The sequence below is a fragment of the Calypte anna genome, chromosome 12, assembly GCF_003957555.1.
Source record: "Calypte anna isolate BGI_N300 chromosome 12, bCalAnn1_v1.p, whole genome shotgun sequence".
Taxonomy (NCBI): Eukaryota; Metazoa; Chordata; class Aves; order Apodiformes; family Trochilidae; genus Calypte; species Calypte anna.
The window spans coordinates 15,035,758-15,057,968 of NC_044258.1; the positions used below are offsets into that span (position 1 = coordinate 15,035,758).

At 41.3% G+C, this 22,211-nt stretch overlaps 1 protein-coding gene across 18 annotated transcripts in view; it reads right to left on the reverse strand.

Moving 5' to 3' along the window:
• Nucleotides 1-2,286: 2,286 nt before the first annotated feature.
• The window catches only part of MAGI1 (membrane associated guanylate kinase, WW and PDZ domain containing 1), a 331,771-nt gene continuing 311,846 nt past the window's right edge, over nucleotides 2,287-22,211 (reverse strand). For 7 of the 18 annotated variants that reach the window (XM_030458141.1, XM_030458148.1, XM_030458145.1 and 4 more), the window contains 7 exons: nucleotides 20,201-20,494; nucleotides 16,794-16,997; nucleotides 11,341-11,431; nucleotides 11,156-11,219; nucleotides 10,055-10,201; nucleotides 8,829-8,967; nucleotides 3,315-5,183 (listed from right to left, as the gene is read on the reverse strand). In XM_030458141.1, the coding sequence (XP_030314001.1) occupies nucleotides 4,504-5,183; nucleotides 8,829-8,967; nucleotides 10,055-10,201; nucleotides 11,156-11,219; nucleotides 11,341-11,431; nucleotides 16,794-16,997; nucleotides 20,201-20,494 (1,619 nt within the window). In that variant the 3' untranslated portion in view covers nucleotides 3,315-4,503. Of the gene's footprint in view, nucleotides 5,184-6,635; nucleotides 6,670-8,828; nucleotides 8,968-10,054; nucleotides 10,202-11,155; nucleotides 11,220-11,340; nucleotides 11,432-16,793; nucleotides 16,998-20,200; nucleotides 20,495-22,211 lie in introns of all 18 variants that reach the window. The other 11 variants (XM_030458156.1, XM_030458153.1, XM_030458142.1 and 8 more) reach the window with 6 other exon arrangements.

Below are 22,211 nucleotides of genomic sequence, written 5' to 3' on the forward strand. Positions count from 1 at the left end.
TCTTGACTCAAAGTTCATGTTTGTGTAGCAGACATCATGGTCAATCCCAGTCACTGAACTTCCACATCCACTGAGCAGCAGCCCTTGTGGCAGCACATATTTTAGACTCCTCTCTGTCCTGAACCCCCACAATTTTCCATTTGTATAACACTTTACTGCATCTTCATTATATACCCAGGAAGCAATGCTGATGGATTAGCATCAATTCCAAAACAGAAACTGGAATCAGCTCAGACTCATGTGATTTACAGCAACTGCTAAGTAAATTGGGATCCTTTTTTTAGTTCCCACTTTTCCTTTTTAAAAATAAATCTCAGGAAAATACAATCTAAAAGGCCTAACAGGCACACATTTGCAGATGGCAGCAGTGGGTCATAAATGACATCTCTTCCCAGTACTATTTATGAGAGCCAAAGAAACTCAACATATTATGAGCCATTTATAATGTTCTCCAGCAGAAGAGTCAGCCAACAGACAGAGCTGAAAGTCTGTTGTAACAAAAGGTATCAAAGTGAGGAGGAGAACCGTATCTATAATTACTATGGCAGTGATAAAACAAGCATAGTACAGCAGATGGATCTAACACAAGATCACTACTAAATAAAACACTGGCTCGAATGCCAAGGAATAAATATTCAAGATTTCAATAGCCTGAGTGAAAGTGTCCAAAGGCAGCAAACACAGCTCAGCTAACCCACAAGTTAATTGTAATCCTAACCAAAAAGATCAATAATTCTCCATGCAGCAGGGGCTCTGATCAGCCCCTCTGCAGTCAGAAACTTTCAAGGTATTGACACTTACACATCAGGATTGAGCACACTGATGTCACAAGCTCCTGATCGTGTGACATTTATTTAAAAAGATTTAAAATTCAAAACCAAAACAAACCCCCAAACTAGCAATATCACTATGCAGAGCTTTTTCACTTACCACTCCATAAACTTTACAGTTCTTCATCAGAAACACACTCTGATTCATCTTTTTGGCAGCTTCACAGTTGTAGGACGTTGTCTGACAAAACACGAGCCAAGTTACAATCTAAAAAAGGGTTTCTTTTCATTTTTAGAAGTTTTGAAAAGTATTTTATGGTCAGAATTAAGGCTGGAATTAATTAAAATGACTAAGGCTACACCATGGAATACAGAACTTCAGTGCTCACACTTAAGAGCAGGGCTCCAGCTCTTGGTGGGTTTGGAGGCAGTAGAAAGGATGCTAGGACTAACAAGGCCTTTCTAATAACTATTATTTTTGTCAGCTTGCAGTGTTTTTTAAATTAAATCTTTCTGTAAAACGCAATATTCGTATTAACTATGTAAAAACTTTCTTAGCTTGAGACTCAACACTTCAAAGACACATTTCAAAAGCTTGAGACTCACCTTATCAGCTCTCTTAAGATCATTAAAGCTATGATATAACATGAACAAGGTAAGGACAACAATAGGAACAGCAGAAGACAAACTCCAAACCAATGCCTACCATCAGAATGCAATTTCTGACTTAAAAGGCATTGAACATCATAAAAGATTCAAGCCTAAAATATTTAAACACTTTCTCAGTGACCCATCCATCCCCCTAAGTACTTGTGTTGCATCAGACGAATTCCTCTGGAGATGCTGGGGCTGGAAACACAAACTATTCCCTGGTGAGTCTCTCCAGCTGCCTGGACTCCCAGCAGGTGAGCTGAAATATTGGGAGAACATAAGAGTGGGGCCTGATAAACTACACAACGCTTAAAAGCTATTAAAAACCCCCAAACAACAAAACAAAAAACAAACAAAAAACCCCACAATATTTTTAAAAGCAAACAGCTTTGCAATCCTTAACTACCTACACATTTCAAGAATTAAGAGATGGGAGACACACAGTCTTGATGCTAGGCATAGAGCTACATACGTGTGTGTTTGTATAGATACACACAAATAAACACACACACTTCAGGTGCCAACAACCACAGCAACACCAGGAAAGTAGTTGCTGCCTTGTCTGGGTTTTACACTCTTGCACTGCTGATGTGTCTTCAAGGACCAGTGATGCAAAACCCAGACAAGGTAACAAACCCTGCTACCCCTAAACCCTCAACTTCTGGTTATTCTGAGGAAGTAAATTTCACTCTGGAAATATTTCTTTACAGTTTGCCAGATCATTATTATCTACTTAATAGCTGATAAATACATATTTAATGGATGGCCCTTGGAGACTGTAACCTACAGTTTACTAATTTAGACAGGGATGAGTAAGTAATGTTATGGTGTGGCTCCTCCTTCATCTTACCACTACACTCATATGTATGCTTTGTATGGAAAACTTTATTTGATAATAAAAATAGCATTCACAGACTTTCTCCTTCTTTGTTGCTACATCATATACATAGTGTCTGTTCCAAGGAAAGAAGCTTGTACTGGGTAAGTCCACATCTACTCATACTAGTGTTATGTATAAACTCAATAAGTCAAATAAAGCTATGAACAATGTAGTATTTATATATGCATAGTGTTTTATAAAAAAGATTGGCCCACATACTGCTTTTCTTCAACACAGAAAAGAGCATCATGTCTATAGCACGTTGTAAGAAATGATGATTGAAGAACATAGACTGCATACAAGTGCTTAATAATACATAAGCAGGCCCACCATGAAGAAATTATATTCAAACCAATAAAAGCTTTAGAATTACTTATATAGTCTCCCATTTTAAAACAGCTTTACATACCTGATTCAGTTTACATTAAAATATATCCCCTGAATCAATTTGTTCCATTTTCAGAAATATAAACACTTAATCACATTCCTCACAGCTAAATTTTGTCATAAATCCTCTTTTATACAAGAAAAAGGCAACAGTTTTGTGGGGTTTTTTCCAACAGGCTCTATTAATTACAATTTAAACTGTACACACAATGATCGGCCATCTTCTTTCTTGGTTTTGTTTTTACAGTACCATGGCAACAACAGTGATAGACTTGCAATGTTTTTGTGTTCATATGGAAAATGTGAAACAGTATACATGTACACACCAATGCACTGTAAAAAGCAGCAGTTTACTTTAGTGGTCCAACAGTAACGGCAAACATTTTGGCTCAGCTAGGCAGTAATCCATTAAAATCTTAAACCAATACTACAGCAGACTTACCACACAACTTGCAAATTTAAAAATACAACTTAGAAACTTGCAGGTTTTCCCTTCTGCTGCTGTTCTCAGACTCAAATTTACAGCATATAACCAGTATGAGTAGGCTTCTACAACCAGGTTGTCTCACTGATTGCCTCTTTTTGCCTGTGTTTTTCCTTAGATACATTTTTTCTCCTTTTTTTTTTTTTTTCTTTCCCTTTCCCACCCCACCCCCCAGCAAGTGCACTCCTTTTGTCTCAGCAACCGGTTAAAATATTTAAAAAAAAACCTTAAATATAGAGTGAGAAGAAGAGAGAGTGTTTTGGAATTTGGCAAACAAGAAAAACCCACTGGCTGGGCCTGAGCAGAAGGAATAGACCTACTCCAAGAGGAATGACTTTGCTCCCACTGCGTTGTGCCTTGTCCCGGGATCCCGATCCCTTCCCTTGCATCAAAGCAGACAAACAATACCATGCATGCTTGAGGTGCTGTCCATATACATCTAGAAGATGAGCAGGGCTGCAGCGGCTGCCTTAATGAAATATCATTAAATGTTGCTGAGGCTAATGAGAGATCAACAGTCTAGGTTAGTGTGTGACACAGGCGTGGTGGTGAGCAGTCCTTCTGCCTTTGTGCATCCTGTAGAGGGGGCCTGAAAGTATAAACTGTCCATGGAACAAACTAGAAATTCCTTATCGTAAATCATCTTGTGCTGTGTGGATTTGTTTTTGTGTGTGTGTTTTTATTTATTTTTTTTTAATTTTTTTTAATTAATTATTATTAGTATAAATATCCTTCATTGAAACAGTAGTCTCTTCAAACAGTTCTTGCAATTTTAGGAACATTTGTCTCTTTTAATTCCTTCAGCAGGAGTGTTCCATTCCTACTGAGATGAACAATTTTCTGCCCTCCCCACCCCCCCACCCTTAAAAAAGTTTCTACATACAGTGTAGCAGTGAGTCACTAGAGAACAGTCTGGATCAAATTATTCAAACTTGGTCATAAAATCCTTTACCTATATTATATTACTGGCTACCCCCATTTACTATGTTGGGGAGGGAGGAAAGTAGCCCAATAAAGGAATTACTCTTAAGAAATCTACAAAGAATGTAGAAACAAAATTTTATAATCCTTTAGGACCAACATTTGGCAAGTAATTAAAAAAAAAAAAAAAAAAAAAAGGAATACACTGAAAAATACTTTCTTTAATATTATACATCAGGCACAACACTTTTTTTTTTTTTTCCCTCCTCTTTTTATAAGATTTCATCTGCATAAAAGGTTTGTAGGGTCAGCAGGTGCCGGATGTCTCCTCGCCTGCGAAAGCCAGATGGTTTCAGCTCCCGCGCTCTCTCCTCCGCTCCCACCCTGGCGGGGACCCCCGGAGGAGCCCCTCAGATACTGAGGTCGGTGCTGCACTCCTTGTAGGGCCTTCTGCGCTGCTCGGGCTGGTGCCGGCGGCTGGGCTCATGCTTCCAGCCCGGGTCTTCCCTCTCCCGGTGCCGTCTCTCAGGTGACCTCTCCCGCCGCCGATCTGACGACTTCGCCCGCCGGTCGCTTGAGTTTTCCCTTCTCCGCTCAGGAGACCTCCTGGGCTCCGTGAGTCTCTCCAGCGACCGCCGCCGGCGGTTGGGCGAGCGCTCCCTGCGCCTCTCGGGGGAGAGGTCTCTCCTCCTTTCGTGTCTCTCCCTCCTCTCCAGAGTGTTGTCAGCACTCCTCGTCCCTTCCCTCCTCTTTTCGGGAGACCTCCTCTTCTGCCCGTTCACCACCGCCCTCTCCGGCTGCCTCTCGCGCCTCTTCTCCGGCGACCTCTCCGTCCTCCTGCCCGGCACGTGGTCGTTGGTTTTAGAAGTCCCATTCCATGTGTGGTGTTCGTTGGGATGTCTGCTAAACTCTCTGCTGCCTTTTAGGTCTCTAACGTAAGTCCGCCTGTCCCCGTGTTGTGATGATTTGTGAAGGTCTGGTGGATAACTGGACTCCAATGATGGGTGCTGCCGTCGGTCGGATGGCACGGGTTTCATTTCCGATACATTTTGTGAACCTGTGGCGGGACTGTTCCTGTCACTGCTGGGGTCTGAAAGAAAATAACAGCAAAGCGTTTGGTACCGATGCCTTCCGCGGCGCCGTGACACCACTTAGCACTCTTCAGACTTCATTAGTGACAAAAACAAACAACTGTTAAAGCAGTCAGTGAAGGCTAACTGGAGTTTTTGTTAATTTAACTGGGAACAACGAGAGTTACGGGTTAGTACTGGTGCTGCTCAGCTGTTTTGGTCCAAGCCGATAGGATCTTTATGCTCTTCTTGTCATGGGGCATTTTACATTTCCCCCAAGCCCAATTCAGAATGTTTCAGTTATACTGCTTTGTTTCCAGTAGAAAAAAAAAAACCCTAGTATTGTAGTTGGGGTTGTTGGCTGTTTTTTTACTAGTTTCCAATAAAGAGGGCTTTTAGAAAACAATGGTTTTAAGTCTTTTGAAAGAATTGCCTCCCAAGTGTGGGAGGCCTTGTTTCAAATAGCAGAAAATGTACAGAAAATAGAATTGATTATTAAGTTTTCACCTCATAAAATAACATTTTGAAGGGGTGAGAATAAGACTGTAATCATGCAATTTCCATTTCATTTAAGACGTTACTTAATCTCTCTGTTCTACCATCTTATGAAAAGTCCTAAAAGGGTAGATTTTGGTTTTGCCACAATGATCCGAACAACGATGACAGAAGTTATGGGGTTTTTTAATATTAAAGCAATGGAAAGAAATATGATATCATACTATGTATAAATCTGTATTGTAATATGGCTTTGATTAAAACCTCATCTCCAAAGTTTAATATTTTTAATGCAGTATTTCAGGTTAAATACAGCTGAGCTACCTCTGTGAGATAAACTGCAGAAGAAACAACTCCAAAACTAAAACCCAGCCCTGTGCTGCAGCTAAGCTACAATCACTCATGCCATTTGTAACACGTTTATGAACGATTAATTATAGACATGGCAAACACTGAAGTAGCTGCACTGACTTAATGTGAATGTTGCTTTTATGTGCTTATTATTTAATCCTGTTAAGTAACTTCTGCACAGCAGCTTGGCTGGCATTGGCTACACTCCTTGCTGCTCAAGACACCCACCTCGAGGTGGACTCTCCTGGTGGCAATGACTGAAAACCCTCACAAACACCCATGGGGACAGACTTTTTTTTCCCTGTTTTTCTCCTTGTCTTCCCTCCCCCAAGCCAAACACTCTGCAGTCCTCATTCCTCCAGCCATCATGCAAAGCATCTCCCATTTGATGGCATTTCCATTCCTGAACTTTGGGGAGGTCAGTGTGTGCACGGGCTGTGATTTGGGGGATTTCCAGGTGAACCCTGTGTTACAACTCACGTGTGGGCATTTTTGCTTTACTAGCATTTTCAGGAGCAGCTGGGGGACCACACTGCTTTTCCAGAGCTGTAAGCACGTGGCTGGTGGCAACCTGGCTATCACAGAAGGTACAAGCAAGGTTTAAACGTGTCCTGTGGTGTACTTACAATTCAGGGGACGCAGGGTGCTCGGAATGAATTGCTGTACATATAAAATATAGCGAAGCGGAAAGCAATGTGAGGGAATTAGGCCACAGCACAAAAACACCTAATATTGATTTTAGCTACAAACCGTAGTTTGATTATGGCCCATAAGGTAGAAGCAAGACTCCCCGAGCTTGTCATTTCTCATACATGCAGCGATATTAGGAGGTATCATCGCTGAGGAAGGAAGAGCCCAGCACCAAGAAAAGTAAGAGAAAGAGAAAGAGAAAAGTAGAAAATTTAGATTCCCTAGAATAAAGATGAAAGAAAGAAAAATCTTCATATTTTATCTTAGAATAAAGAAAGTTTATTTTTTTTCCAGTCAGATTGTCTAGGCTTCACCCAAATATAAGGCTGCAAAGACAGCAGTTGTTATTATCGTGACATAAAGAGACATCTAAGAGGTGATTCGATAACCCAGACAACGAGAGCATCCATTCTAAAAGACAGCTGGAACAGCGACACAGAATGTCATAGAAAAAACATTAACAATCAAACAACAACGAAAAATAAAGTCCACCAGAGACCACAACATTAAAAATAAGTACAAAACTCATTACAAAAATATACAGCCTCATAGAGAAGCACGTTCCAATCAAGTCAGAAAAATATTGGAACTTAACATTATTAGAGGAACCATTTGCGACTGCAGCGAACAGAATGAAGAGAGGAAGGAGTCCCAAATGTTACAAGGATAATCTTTACAGTAGTGCAACCCCTGTATATTAAATCCTTGCTTGGAAAATGAATGTTTAGTGGTTTAGCATCAGCCAAAAGAAAATTGGTGGTGGATTTCCATCCTCAGTGTAACAGACATATGCTTTGAGAAGTGAAGCACTTAATTTACAGGGTATTTATGCAGTCTAGCATATGATACAGTACTGTACATCCAAAGGAGTATAGGAAAAGACAAAAGTAGAAAGAACATTACAGAATTTCAGTGCCATCATTGAACCTTCTGGTGTGCTATTTATATTACAGAAGTGTAAACCCACAATTTCCCTTTCATATTGTTAAACACTTCAGTTGTTTGTTGGTTATACTCTGAATCGGTCATTTTAAGTTAAATAATGAGCAGAAACTCTCAGACCTGGTACAGTAAATGAAAAGAAAACCTGGTTCATAAATTGTGCAGAAGGGTATTGTTGCTGATTTTAGGACATGGAGTGAATGATAAACACAGAACTCACTGACAGAGAAATAACCTAAATACGGGGAGAAAAGTATAAAGGACATCCCTTCAATCATCAGTTTCTATAGAAACCTCAAAGACCTTTGGTTGGGAGCAGCCCTCCATCGAGGGCACAATATTTGACAATTATCTCAAATAAATAAGACATAATTATAATATTAAATAGTGTGCTAAGTTAAGCCACCCTGCAATCCAACCTCCAGGGGAAGAAAAGGAAATCTAATGAAATTCTTAGTAAGAAACAAGGACTGAATGTTTCCCCCAAGACTGACATGAGAGCACCTTTTCATGACCTCCTCACCTTTTCAGACCTTACAAATTAACTAGTTGAAACCAGCAGACAGTTTAAGGGGGAAGAAAAGGGCTCAGGAGGCCAAATCAATATATTTTTGCAGTAAAGCTTTTTTTCTTCTTCTTCTTTTGCTTAAATAACTTTATAAATATTTACATAAATATTAAGGGAAGGCAAAAATCTCGAAAGCCATTTTGGCATTCATGTCTATGGATACAGACAGGAACTAAGAGAAAAACCTAAAAAAAAAAAATAAATAGAAAAATCACTGCTTCAGAATAGTAACTCAGGATCCCAGTTTTTTGCATTGATTAGAAGTAGAGACCTATTTGAAACAACAACTCAGCCACTGAGAAACAGTTTGGCACAGTTCAACGACATTCCTTGTTTGGCTGGACAAGATAATAAGGTTTGTTTTGTTTTCCTCTCTGATCACCAAAAATACTGCTATGATGATCTTGCCTTACACTGTGCCCCAAGTCCATGGAAGCAAGCAAAGGATGAAATGTGTAGAAAATTCAGCACAAGCGAGGCAATTAACCATATGTTGCAAAGGTTGGTAAGACACTGGTGAGAAAGGAAAATAAAAAAGAATTCCCGCTTCAGATCTTGAGACAAATCATTCATGGAGTGATGCCAGGGAAGAAAGGAATGTTTTCATAGTTTGACCCACCATATTCTGGGACTGAGCCATCTCCACGTTTCAGAAACAGGCGGACCCTGCGGCCACCATTTTTAATCAGTTCGATGGCCCGAGCGTGCTTCATGTTCTTGGTTGTTTCTCCGTTGATTTCTAAAATTTCATCACCAATCTGTCAATATAATAAAAGAAAAGAGTCTAAGATTAGAAACAAGCCCCCATGAAGGTCACCACCAGAACACCACAAGACAACAGCCACAGCAAGGGTAGAAGAAGAACTATACACCAGGTGAAATACACCCAAATTCTTCCAGTGACAGTCCACAAAAAAACAAAACGCAGGGACCTGGGAGACATGAAGACAACAGGGAAAGCTTGAGTTATCAAATTATTTCATTGCTGACTGTAAAACCAAGTGGTGTTACTGAATTGCTCAGTACCTAGAGCTGCATTAGAACTGGCATTATTTCAAATAGCCATTTCAGGGGTGTTTTTGCTTGCATATAGGTATGTACTATGAACCAGTAAGCCTGCTTTTGTAAACATAGTCATTTATCAGGATAGGAACACAGGGCTTGGAAGAGCTTGTTAAAAGCATTGGTTTCCACAGGTCAGCACTGATTTATTTTCATCAGCAAAAAAATTTGGACCTATATATTTACCCTTAGCAAAAGAATTTTGAAAATGCCCTTCATGTGATATATCTGCAGAAGCAAGAAGACTTAGGTGGTAAAGTTATCACATATTCTCTAAGGGAGGAGCAAGAACCACAGAAAACTTGCCAATTTCATTTTTCTGTAGGCATTTCCAAAAACACATCCTTCTCAGATTGTTTGTAATTTAGCTGACTAATGAAGTTAGTAGTTAATATTAATCAAAAGCTACATTATAATCCTGTAACCTATGGGTCAATCAATATAGACTCTCCCCACTCTGCCCACTAGCAGGGAAGAGGATAAAGTAGTGGATTCTCTGCTCACAGCCTCAACTTTAAAAGAGCTGGACAGCAACTGCAGATATCACATTTTCACTGCTCCAAATATCTTTTAAAAATCAGATTATGGATTAGAATTTGGAAACCTAGGTTGGAGCAAGGGGGTGAAATGTCCCAGCACACACTCGCTGCTACAGACTGTATTCAGAATGACAGCAGCCACTGCTCCTTTCAGTTATCAATTTTCCCTTCAGCTGGCACAGCAGAAGGTGTGCCTGGAAGGGAGAGGCGAAGCAGCATGTTTTTAAAATCTGTTAGTGCATACCCTCATCTTCCCACATCTCTCTGCAGGACCATCCTCAGCCAGCCGCAGCACGTACAGATCCATATTATACTCCCGGCCACCTCGCAGACTGAAGCCAAAACCTTTGGCTCCTCTTTCCAGCTCAACAGTGTAAAAGTCTTGGTCCTGCTGGAGGGAAGATAAACACATTTGAACAGAAAGTTAAATGCTGCTCACTTGGAAATTATCCAGCCAATGAACATTATTATTTTTGTTACTAATAATTAAATTTTTTTCACACACAGACCAGGATTTCCTGCTTCCTCAGATCCCACCCTGCAATTTGGAGTTCTGGTGGTGGTCTGCAAAGGGCTGCTTGAGGCACTTCTGTTATACAACCCCCCTGTGCCAAGGGCACAAAGATGTTTCTGGAGGGTGATGGGTGTTCTGCCAACTGCAAAGGAAGGCAGGAAAACCTCCCTTCCAGTGCCAGGCTTTAGCTGAACATTTGATGGTCCTGGGATGAGTCTATGCCATAGTTCTGGCTTTTCCTTTATGTTACCACCTCATCCTTTCCTCTGGAAGAAGCTTCGAAACTTGTGCATTTTTATTTTTTTTTTCAGAAATACTGTTAAAGTAGGGATGTTTTAAATTCCCTTCTGGAAGAGGTTACTGATGGGATGGCCAATGGCAAGGAACATTTACAGTCAGATTATCTCTCTAATAAGCTGCCATCTGCTAAAGCTGGACCACTCCATCTATTGCTCCTTAGTAATCTTTTTTTTGTCTTCTGAATTTACCATCTGCACACAAAAGTACTTTCTGGATAGGCCCCTCAAAGTGTACAATTCCATAAACAAACATACAAATTGTTACTGCTGTAAAAATGTCAGCTTTTTTTTTTTTTTTCTTTTCCCTTTTTCTCCCTTAAAGTCTTGATGAGAATGCACTGGAAATGTTTCTCATCAGAAGCAACAGCAACACATATTAAGAAACTAATCAACAACTTCCTCTTTCTTCAGCAAACAGACTGAGAACAGCTTCCCAGCAGGAATTGTCAAGGGGCAGATTTGAAGACAGCCCTAGAGTAAATTGGAAGCAACAGTCAGGGGGAAACAAAACAATCTGAAAGGCAGTCCTTACCTGTGCTGCTTGGGGTGGTTTGAAATCAAACTGGGATTCCTGCTTTGGTTTGGTGTTGTTCCTGCTGTAACAGATGAAAGAAAAAGGGAGAGAGGAGAAATACAGCTCATGGGATGTGAAGATGAACAAGAGGCAACCAAAGAGAGAGCATTTCAACATGTTCTCCTCAAGGAAAACAATCTGACCTGGTCTCCTGTGGTATTTGCTGAGGAGTATGTGTGGTTGTAATTGTAGCAATTTTTTCTGCATTGGTCAATAAAGTAGCATTGGAGGATTCTGCAAAAATAAATTATTTTCATTATTAGGGAAGACCATTACCATTCACTGATAAAACAGAAGTTGTGCACAGGCATTTCACTGTAAAGCATCATTATGCTGTTTGTAAAGAGCTCAGCAATGGCTCAGATTTCTTAAATCCAAAAATTACCAGGAAAAAGTGTAAGTTAAGTCACAGTAATTGTGTATATGAAACTGTACAGCACCACAGTTGCAGAGAAATATTGGGCTTTGACTTGCACACTGAAGCTTAGCATGACATATACCTCGTGTCTCTTTTTTCTGGTATCTGCCATCAGATGTACCAGATTATCATGTACTCTTGTTTTGCTTCCTTGCAAGAGAAAAAAAATCTGTATACCCTGTATTGACTCAGAAACACTGCCACAAAACTCCTTCTACTGTGTCCTATGCTCTTGAAAGTTAAGGCTTTAGAGAAGGCATCATATTAAGCTTAATCATCACTGCAAAAGTTAAATAGTTAATTAGGAACAGAAACTGCCATAGCTACCCATCACAAATAGGGCACAGCAGTGAGTCAAATATTTCTATATCTTTATACAATACAGTATGCTTTTATGTATACTATATTTATATAATATATGTACAAAAGAGGTTTTTTGGTTTTTTTTCATTAAACAAATACATCAGCAGTCTCATTAATCTCAAGAAAAACCTGGGGACACACAATGGAAAAAAAAAAATTAGGAAATCTAGATCAAAAACATCTCTGACCATTACACACTCTCAGAACATGTGGAGGAAGGGTTGAAGAATGCTTTTTCTGTTGTTTAATGACATGAATTCCAATTATTAAAGTCTCCAAATATGGAAGGTCAACTGGATTAATTTTATGTTAGCAATAACCATCCCATGGATTATAAGCTTATCAGTGCTTCCTCCATCAGAAACTGCAATCTTCAGGAGGCTTGAGATGTGGCTTTTATCTAATACCTCACAAGGTGATATTGAATGTGGCAGAAACCCAGACTTCCCAAAATCCACCTCTGAAATACTCCACTGCTGCCTGAACACTTAAAGCAGCACACAGGGACTTGGAACCACCGGTACCAAGTGCATCAGCAGCTCTGGGTACCACTTACAAAAGGGCTCACCATAGGAATACAGGATGGAAAATTACCTTCAAAACTCAATTTGTGCCATGGTAAAGGTGCCAGTATCAGTCTTTGAAAATGCCCGATTTCTCTACATACAGAAGGAGGTGCTTTCAGAAGAGATCCTCTTCTCCGGCTTCAGAAAACTGAGAAGGGAGTTGCTGCATGCACAGCTGAAAAGGGACTATCCAGGTGTCCCTCACAACAAGGTAAAACTGTCACCTTGTCATTTTGGAACTTTATCATGAACTTCAATAAGGCCAGAATTAACTCAGAACTCATTTAAAACTCTGCCTATAACAAAGGTCAAGCATCTCATTTCTTGACTGAATTTCTCTGGTCCCAATCCCACTTTAAAAAAAAAAACAAAAGAAAAAAAAAAAAATGGTACCATGGATCTCCAACATAAAATTTTGAGGCCTTCTACCCTGCACTTGTTTGCCTTTTAAGCTTCAGGCATTGATTGACTATGAAGAAATCTGCCATTATTAAACAGAGCCCAGCTGTAATACAAAATTGCAGAAAAGGAAGGGCTTTTTGCTTGAATTAAGGAGAGGTGGTGATCATCAGCTTACTTGGTCCTGAGAACCTGCTTACGTCACAGACTTAATTTTAATTGTACAGGTATCTAGATGAGGTGAAGGGTTTTTCTTTCTGTGCATGCCAAGGAAAACTCAAGAAAAAAAGGAAAGAGAAAAAGAACTGTTTAAATAGATGGGTGCAATGAGAGCACAGCTCTTTGCTTGCAGCACTGTGCCCAAGTTAACATGCCCAAATCCTCAGCACAGGGGGCTGGAGCATCTCCCAGACCAGAGCTGGCTTGTATCTGGTGGTTCACAGGGCAAAAGAAGCTCCTGGGTCTGTCTGCACCTCTCAGGGTAGGCATGACCAAAACATTTCCTTGTGAAGATGTGCTGCTGACAGCTTGGTTGTGTGAAAAGGAGACATTCCTATGCATGGTTAAACTGTTGGATTTTAAAAGATAATTCTGTGTATTTTGCAAAGATAGCTTGATGCTAAATTTTATCTCCAACATAAGAAGGTATTAAAGCATAGTTAAGTGTTCTGTTTTCATCCAGAAAAAAAAGCTTCTGAAAACCTCCCCGAATATTTGAAGATCAGATGAAGATGGGCTTCAAAGAGAATGCAAGATTCCTACCCTTTAGTAGGTCAGGTGAAGAATACCAAGTAGAGCACCAACACATCTTGGTCCAGATGTATCTTCAAGCCATTGTACTGTATCTATCTTTAGCCCACCCTATCCCATGACTCAGGAGTTGTGCATAATTTTGCTAGTTTTTGCTAGTTTTTTAGACAGTGGTTCAGGACACATGGCAGCCACCATGCAGAACTGGAACACAACACAAATACAGGGAAAATTATCTCTATTAGAATAACAATTGTATGTTCTCAGTGCTAAATATTTCACTGATTGCCCTGTTCTGCCCTCAAACATTGAGACATCAATTAAATGCTTAATCTAAGCTTGTCATTTTTCAGCTCCCTGTATCCTTGCATCAGCTGGTAGTATGTTAAAGCACTGTTTTTTCATTGCAAATGCACTCCTGCAGTGGGCTGTGGCAATGAGTTTGTGCAAGACTTATTACACAGTAGAAACCCTTGGTGGTTTTAATAATGTTAGAAGAGATTAGCAGTGTGAGTTTCTTGTGAGTCTTCTGATGAGCCTCAGTATCTGAGAAGCATGGCTTTAGATTTAACCTCTCTCCCCCCCCTTTAAATGCACTGTTAGACCATTTATTTTTACTAAAAAAGTACCTCAAAAGCAACAAAAAGAAAACAACAAATTAACAAAAGTCCCCAAAGTCTGCAAAAAGAAAACAACAGTGAGACCAATTTATTAAATCTCATTTTTATAGAGCAAACCTCTCAGGAGTTTTGAGTGCTGGTCTTACTGGCTTTTGGAAATGAAATGCAGATTTGGCAATCTGGTCTGCACTGCTATGAGAGAGACTGGACTCCTTCCCTAAATTACAGCTTTCCACCTTCTCTAGAAATACCTGATTTCAGTCCCAGATATAGATTTCCCTTCTAACCTAAGCAATTTAACATGGAATTTTATAAAGATATTTGCATGAATAAGACTGGCTAAGCATTCATGCCAGGAGGCTATATTCTTCTTTAAAAATCCTTAAGCCATTTCGAAGATGTGTATTTGTTGGGTATTTTTGCCTTCTGAAAAGACTTATTTATTCAAAGATTCACCTTCCCTGACTTTGGTCAGATACCAAAATACAGGTTCCGTCCCACTGTACCTTCTAAATCTGGCTGACACCACCCAGCTCAGATGTTAGGCCTGATTCACAGCTATTTGATTATTCATGAACACTGGAAGCAGCAAAGGACCATATACCATTTGACCTGGTGGCTACTGAACAGTAAGAAAATAAAGCCCTTAATGGAAAACAGATCATCCTAAACAGAAGTCACTTATAACTTGATCATTTCTCATCCTGGCCTGTTTTTATTATTCTATAACTAAACAACATGGGTGTGCTCTGTGGGGCAACCAAATCCAGGTTTCAGATTAGAAAGTACAAGATTTGGCAACTACCAAATGCTTCTCACTGGAAATCCCAACATGCAACTCCCTAACTCTGCTTTACAGGTACCAGTTAAGCCACACTTTCTCAACCTTTCTTTCAAAATTATTCATAGCTTGTCTATATTTAACTGAACGCAAAAAATGTCCTCTACGAACTCTAAGAAATACTCATTAGCACTGGATCTGAGCCTTTAACTCTTAAACCTGTGGATTCAGCTTAAAAAGAGAGCAAGTAAAAAGCTTTCTGCCTAATGAGTTCTCATTATGAACTCCTCCACGGCAGAGGAAGACAACAAACAAATAAAATATTAGAAGCAGAGCAATTTTCATTTTGCTACAGATACTTTACATACATTTCTGCTCTGTTCCTGTTTGGCATCACAGCTAGGAATCAGTTTAATGAAACTGATATGTAACGCTGATCCATATTTTTATTAAATAGTTCGATGACCTGAAACCAGTACCAAGCATCTGCACATTATCAGGGATCCTGCAGGTTCTGATCTGACACAGTGAGATCCTCTCTGGGGTAACTCTTGCAACAACCAGCTGCAAGCACAGAGCAGCTCCAGAGCCATCACCATTTAACAAAGTCGTTTCAAAATGTACTGAGCTCACTCCCAGAATAAAAACAAATCTTCTTTTCAAACAGCTTAAAACACGACCAAGTGTTTATCCCTTCCTGTGATCTCTTTACTCCATAGCCTGCTTATGTACATACAAAGCTTCAGGAATCCCACGTATTAACAAGTGACTCCCAAATATTCTGAAGCTGCATTAGCAACCTAAGAATCAAACCAAGTGCACCCAGGCGTGTGTCAAAATGACAGAAGGTCTTTTTACGGAGAGAAGCAGAGGAAAATTCTAGAAGAGAGTACTACTTTTTGAAGGTAGAATCACCACCTCCCCGTTTTGAAAACCAAACAAAACGCACTCTCATTTCTACAGAAAGAAACAAAAACAACACTATGGAAGATAGTGTTTTCTATTCTGCATTGGTGAGGCCGCACCTGGAGTATTGTGTCCAGTTCTGGGCCCCTCAGTTCAAGAAGGACAGGGAAGTGCTTGAAAGAGTCCAGCGCAGAGCTACTAAGATGATTAAGGGAGTGGAACATCTCCCTTATGAGGAAAGGCTGAGGGAGCTGGGTCTCTTTAGTTTGGAGAAAAGGAGACTGAGGGGTGACCTCATCAATGTTTTCAAATATGTAAGGAGTGAGTGTCAGGGAGATGGAGTTAGGCTTTTCTCAGTGATGACCAGTGATAGGACAAGGGGTAATGGGTGTAAATTGGAGCACAGGAGGTTCAAGTTGAATATTCGAAAAAATTTTTTTCCTGTAAGGGTGACAGAGCCCTGGAACAGGCTGCCCAGGGGGGTCGTGGAGTCTCCTTCACTGGAGACATTCAAAACCCGCTTGGACACGTTCCTGCACGATGTACTCTAGGTGGCCCTGCTCTGGCAGGGGGGGTTGGACTAGATGATCTTTCGAGGTCCCTTCTAACCCCTAGGATTCTATGATTCTATGATTCTATGATTCTATGATAAGACCAACCACTTCCCCTCACTGCTCAATCCCAACATGGGACCGGAAAATGAGTTCTCCGTGACTTCACCGCTCCAAAGAAAGCCCCGGAAAAAAAACAACAGGAGGGGGTGAGATAAGACAGCAGGAAACATATACTTTACCATCTCCTGGAATGATGCGCAGGGTAACGGTGTTGCCCGCTTCCTTAATGAGGTTGACGATGTCTGAATGGGATTTGTTGGTGATGGAGCACCCGTTGACGGCCAAGATCCGATCGCCTACTTTCAGCTTCCCACAGCGGTCTGCAGGGCTCCCTTCAATTATCCGACCTATTTTGTGAGGCATGGCCACACATGCATTTCCCGCTTTGGTATTGGTTTTGGGGGTTGTGGTTGTGGTTTTGGTGTGGTTTGTTTGTTTTTTTTTTTTGTTTTTAATTGTTTACACACGTGGGAATATGGTGAAGGGGAAAAGGAGAAAAAGGGTTGAAAAGGGAAAGAGAAGGTTAAGGGTTAATTAATTAATGCATCAAGCAAAAGTTATTATAGGATAGCTCTGCTGCCAGTGTTCAAAACATTGGCAATCAACTAGTATGAGTTGCACAATACTTAACTTCTCTTACAAAAAGGTGTTTGGTTTATAATTCAACCCCCCCCCCTTGATTTCCGTTAATAAATGAAATTTTTATAGACTGCAACTGCACTTTGGCAGCCTCATCACAACCCAAATCCCGATTTTATTTTGGACCAAAAAAATTGAAACTGTTTATAAAAACCACAACCTTCCTCCTCCAAGATTACATCGGTGTCAGCACCTCTGGTCTTTCTCTAAGTCAGCTGCTGTTTAAGCTTCTGCCAATGTTTTGTTCTTTCTCCATTTAGAAAGATAAAACCGTTCTAAGCCTAGGAGGGAGTTCCAACTCCCTTTCTACCACGAGGACCCAATCTATCAGTGCTGCATGGGGAAGCAACATGAAACAGTTTTCTTCCATCATGAATAAAGGTACTACCAGGGAAGGTACAGGACCACTACAGATGGGCCAAGACTGATAAAGGCAACCTGTTTGGTGCAGGCATCCACCTCAGCCCCTGTTAACCCTCCCCTTTAATGACACTGGGATGGGAGCAGGGCAGGAATGAGGACCTCCTCATTTAAATACCTCTAAAATCACACACAAAACCATTGAGATATCTTGACACAGAGCAAGAGCACTTTAGGATGAACATGTTTTGGAGACAAAACTCTCTTGTCATACAATTATTTGTCCCAAAAACACAGTGTTGTCCCTAGAATGCATAACTGGGACACAGAGGATACACTGAGATAAATCTCTAGGGCTTTTGTATGGCAAGAGGCCTTTGGGCACACAGCACATGGTTAAAACTATGAGGTATATGGAGAGGTCATTTCATACTTTGCATCCACAATACATTCACCCTCAAGATGCACTTTCCCTTCTGTACTGTATTCTATATTTGATTAGTAGTTTTAGAGATATACATTACTGTACACGTGACAACACTAGAAGACCATTAAAAATAATGGCTAAGAAAAGGAAAGTGTGGTGAGAGAGCAAGATTGGAAATACAGAATGAAAACTGGCAGAAAGTGTTAATCTTAGTTGCAAACACTGGGGGGGATATTTTTTTCCTTCTTTTATTTTATTGTAATGTTAGAAAGATTCTCTCTCTAGAAATACAAAGACCCATCCAGTATAAAGGCTGTTTTGAGGGTATTTGAAATGAGTTCTTACTCTGTCCAATCCACTGGACACGGGTGACAGAGCCCACACCAAAGCGACCAAGGTTTTAGAACCAGTTTGGCCCATCTCTAAATACTACCCATGAAAGAAAAAACCTACAAAGCAGGTCCAGAGCAAGCACCACACAGCAGAGGGAACACATCTCATGCAGAGTATTAGGAAAAGGCTGAATACACTTGAAAAAATTAAAGGAAAAACAGTCACAGATCAACACATCTCCATGAGGAGCCCCTGCATAGAAAATTTCCAGTTAGAGATTATCTTGGGCTAAAAGCAAATGTAACTCTTTACAATCTCAGGTCAAGGTTTCTCTGCAGAAAAGATTTAGAGCATAGACTTCACACAGTTATTTTACACACATTTACAAACACTTCCAGAAGATAAAAGCTCGCTCTCTGGTTTAGGAAGAGTTCAATTTAATTTGTATTACATTATTACACTGCTGTGTTCTGGCTCCAGAACACTGATTCTGAAAGAACAGCTTCCAGCAGCAAGGACAGTGTGAGGTAGTTTAGCACCTGAGAACAGACAGAGCTCAATGCACCAGATGTATACTAGATATTTCCCCTTAAAATCCCTGCTGCCATGACTGCTAAAATAGTGTTAGAAATGGCCTGTTCTACATCAATACCAGGATCTTGATTTACAGCAATGGCACTGCCGATGGGCACTGAGCAGAAAATCCAGAGAAAAAAGCCTAGGAAAAAAGGGGGAAAGGCCACTTTTTGCCCCCTGCACCAGTGTGCCCCAGGAATGTTTGATCTGCACAGGTTTTCAACCCCCAACCCTGCTCTGAAAAGAAAGCCTGCCAGAGCACTTGCCTTGTCTTTCCTCTCCCCCTCTATCTCTGTCACATGCTGCATACTAACAGGGATGGAACACCTTTTTCCCTTACAGAGTGTGAATGGATGCTACCTTTGCCCTTCTGGAGGAGATGGAAAGGGAACAAAACATCATCTGTGACTGGTTTCCCCCTTGCAATGACAATTCTGACCCAGAGCAGGCCATTATGTATGTACTTGCAGAGCCAGCTTCTGTACACCTCTTTTGCAGCAGCACCTGGGAATGGGTGTCTGCCTAGCAGAAAGGACTCTCTTCAGAAAGAAACCATGATCACTTCTTTTAGGGCAGGGTATTAAGTGTGATATTGCTTGAACTTCATTTTGCCCTTCTCTGATGAAATGGATTGGGGAAAAGGTGGAATGGGTCAAAAAACATCCTGTTTTTTTAGCAGTGTTCTCCATTTCATGTCTCACCATAAGCACTATTAATTAAAACTTTCCAGCTATCACCATGCTCACTCCATAACAAGGACCAGAATAACCCTGATTGCCAAGGAGAAGTTAATCAGTTTAAGCATTACTGCTTTTAAATCATCTGGCTCAGTTCCACCACCAGGAGACTTATTTCACTTCACCTGCTTTATTTCTGCATTAGCAAACAGCATCACCGGGAGACGGTCCCCTGGATGCTCTTCTAAAAGCAAACCCCAGAAAGGCATCCAGCTAGCAAGGAGAGCTGGAGCTTCGGGGAGCACCAGGAATTGCCACTGCTGGCATTTTGCTCTTCAAGTTGGGATTTCTCACTTTGCTTTTTCTTGGCTCGATGCTGAACAAAACCCAGGAGGCAACCACCTACCAAGACTCGGGTTCCAATTAAACTATTAATTCCACGAATTAGGGCAGGCTCACAACTTTTAACTCAAGAGCTCCCCACACTGCACCCCTCAAATCTGCCTCTCATTCCAGGTGAGGTTTGGAAAAAAAAAACCCACGAAAAAACCCAACAAGAAACCCCAAGACTTACCGAACGTCGTCCCCGCCTCCGGCCTGCTCACCGACGAAACGATGACGAAGCCGAACCCCTCATTTTCTCCACGCCGGATCTCCACGTCGTAGGGCTGCACCACAGCACTGACCACCCCGCTGCCCCCGCCACCGCCGCTGCCGATGCCGCTGGTGCTGCCACTGCCCGAGCTGACAGTGTTGAGGGAGTTCTGGCTGCCCTGAGGCGTCCGCTTCTCCTCCGTCAGCGAGGCCGGCTGGTTGCTGCTGTGGTGGGAGGAGGCTGGGGATGGGACTTCATTCTCTGCCTTGGGAACTGAGGAGTTAAAAAAACAACAAAACAGAACAAACCAGACTGTCTGAAAAGTGCCATCCACTGAGAAAAAAAAAAAAAAAAGAAAATTATAGTAAATCCATCTGCTTTAACTTGAGTCCTGTGTCCAGTTCTGGGCCTCTCAGCTCAGGAAGGAGATTGAGGTGCTGGAGCAGGTCCAGAGAAGAGCAAGGAGGCTGTGAAGGGATCCAGCACAAGTCCTGTGAGGAAGGGCTGAGGAAGCTGGGGGTGTTCAGTCTGGAGAAGAGGAGGCTCAGGGGAGACCTCATCACTCTCTACAGCTCCCTGAAAGGAGGTTGGAGCCAGGGGGGGGTCGGGCTCTGCTCCCAGTCAGACAAGAGGCCATGGGCTTAAGCTCTGCAGGAGAGGGGTAGGTTGGATATTGGGAAGAAATTCTTTCCAGAGAGGGTGATCAGGCATTGGAATGGGCTGCCCAGGGAGGGGGTGGATTCTCTGTCCCTGGAGGTTTTTAAGAAGAGACTGAATATGGCAGACAGTGCCATGATCTGGGAACCATAGTGGCAGTGCATTAAGGATTGGACTTGATGATCTCAGAGGTCCTTTCCAACCCGGATGATTCCGTGATTCTAACCTATAAATGATGGCCTCAGTGACCAAGGGCTCCATTTCCTTTCAGATGTCACCACCAATAGTTCTGTTTGGTGATGGCACTGACTACACATATTTGTCCTCTCCAGTGTACCACCACATAGCCAAAACCTTTTGCTGCCAAACTACAGCAGTAGTGAGGCTAAACCAGTGCAGTCCTGTGTGCTTGGATGCTCTATGGCACTTTAAACCTGGACTACATTAGTTCAGAGGTGCCTCCTTTAGATGTCACATCACTACTTGAGTTATAGATGAACAGCCAGGTATATGCACATAAGCCATGAGGAGGGAGTAACATCAAATACCCATCACTCAGCACCTGTGTATTCTTTAACTCAATGCTATCAATGATTGATTTTGATCAACGTGGTTTCCAAATAATAATAATAACCACATATAGTAAAGCAAAACAAATTGTAAACCAAGCTTTCTGGATGGAAGAACCAGCAACTATCATTAGTACAGCCTGGCACAGCCAGTGCAGAAAACATGAAACATTATTAACATTAATACTAAACAAGTTTTTAACAGCAACTGAAGTTGGAAATGGTATTAGTTCAAAATTTAATTAGCTACCACAAGGCTTGACGAAACCTCAAAAAATTGCATTGTCCATACTCTGCTCAAGTCAGGGCCAACTACACTTACTGTCAGGCCTGACAGATGTTTGCCTAATCTGCTGTTAAATATCTCCCCAGCAATCTATTGGTTGCAATATCTAACTTAAATCTTCCCTGCTGCAACATAAGGCTATTATTTCCAGCTCTATCTAGCAGGCATATGGAGAAATTATTCCTTTCCTCTTTGCAACAGCCTCTTATAGTCTTGAGGAGTTTAACACCTCCTCCCCCCCTTCTCTGTTTTAGGCTAAACAATCCCAATTTGTTCAATATTTCCTTTCGGACCATGTTTTTTAGAGCTCTCCTTAGTCTCCCTGGTCCTCTGGATTCCCTCCAGTTGGGCTATTTCCAACTCAAACATGTCTTTCTTGAAGTGCTGGAGCATATTGCAGCTAAGCCATCATCTGCTGGGAAATCAGGAGAGCTCCCCCATGCCTACATCCCAGCACAGTGTTTTTTTTTCACCTGAA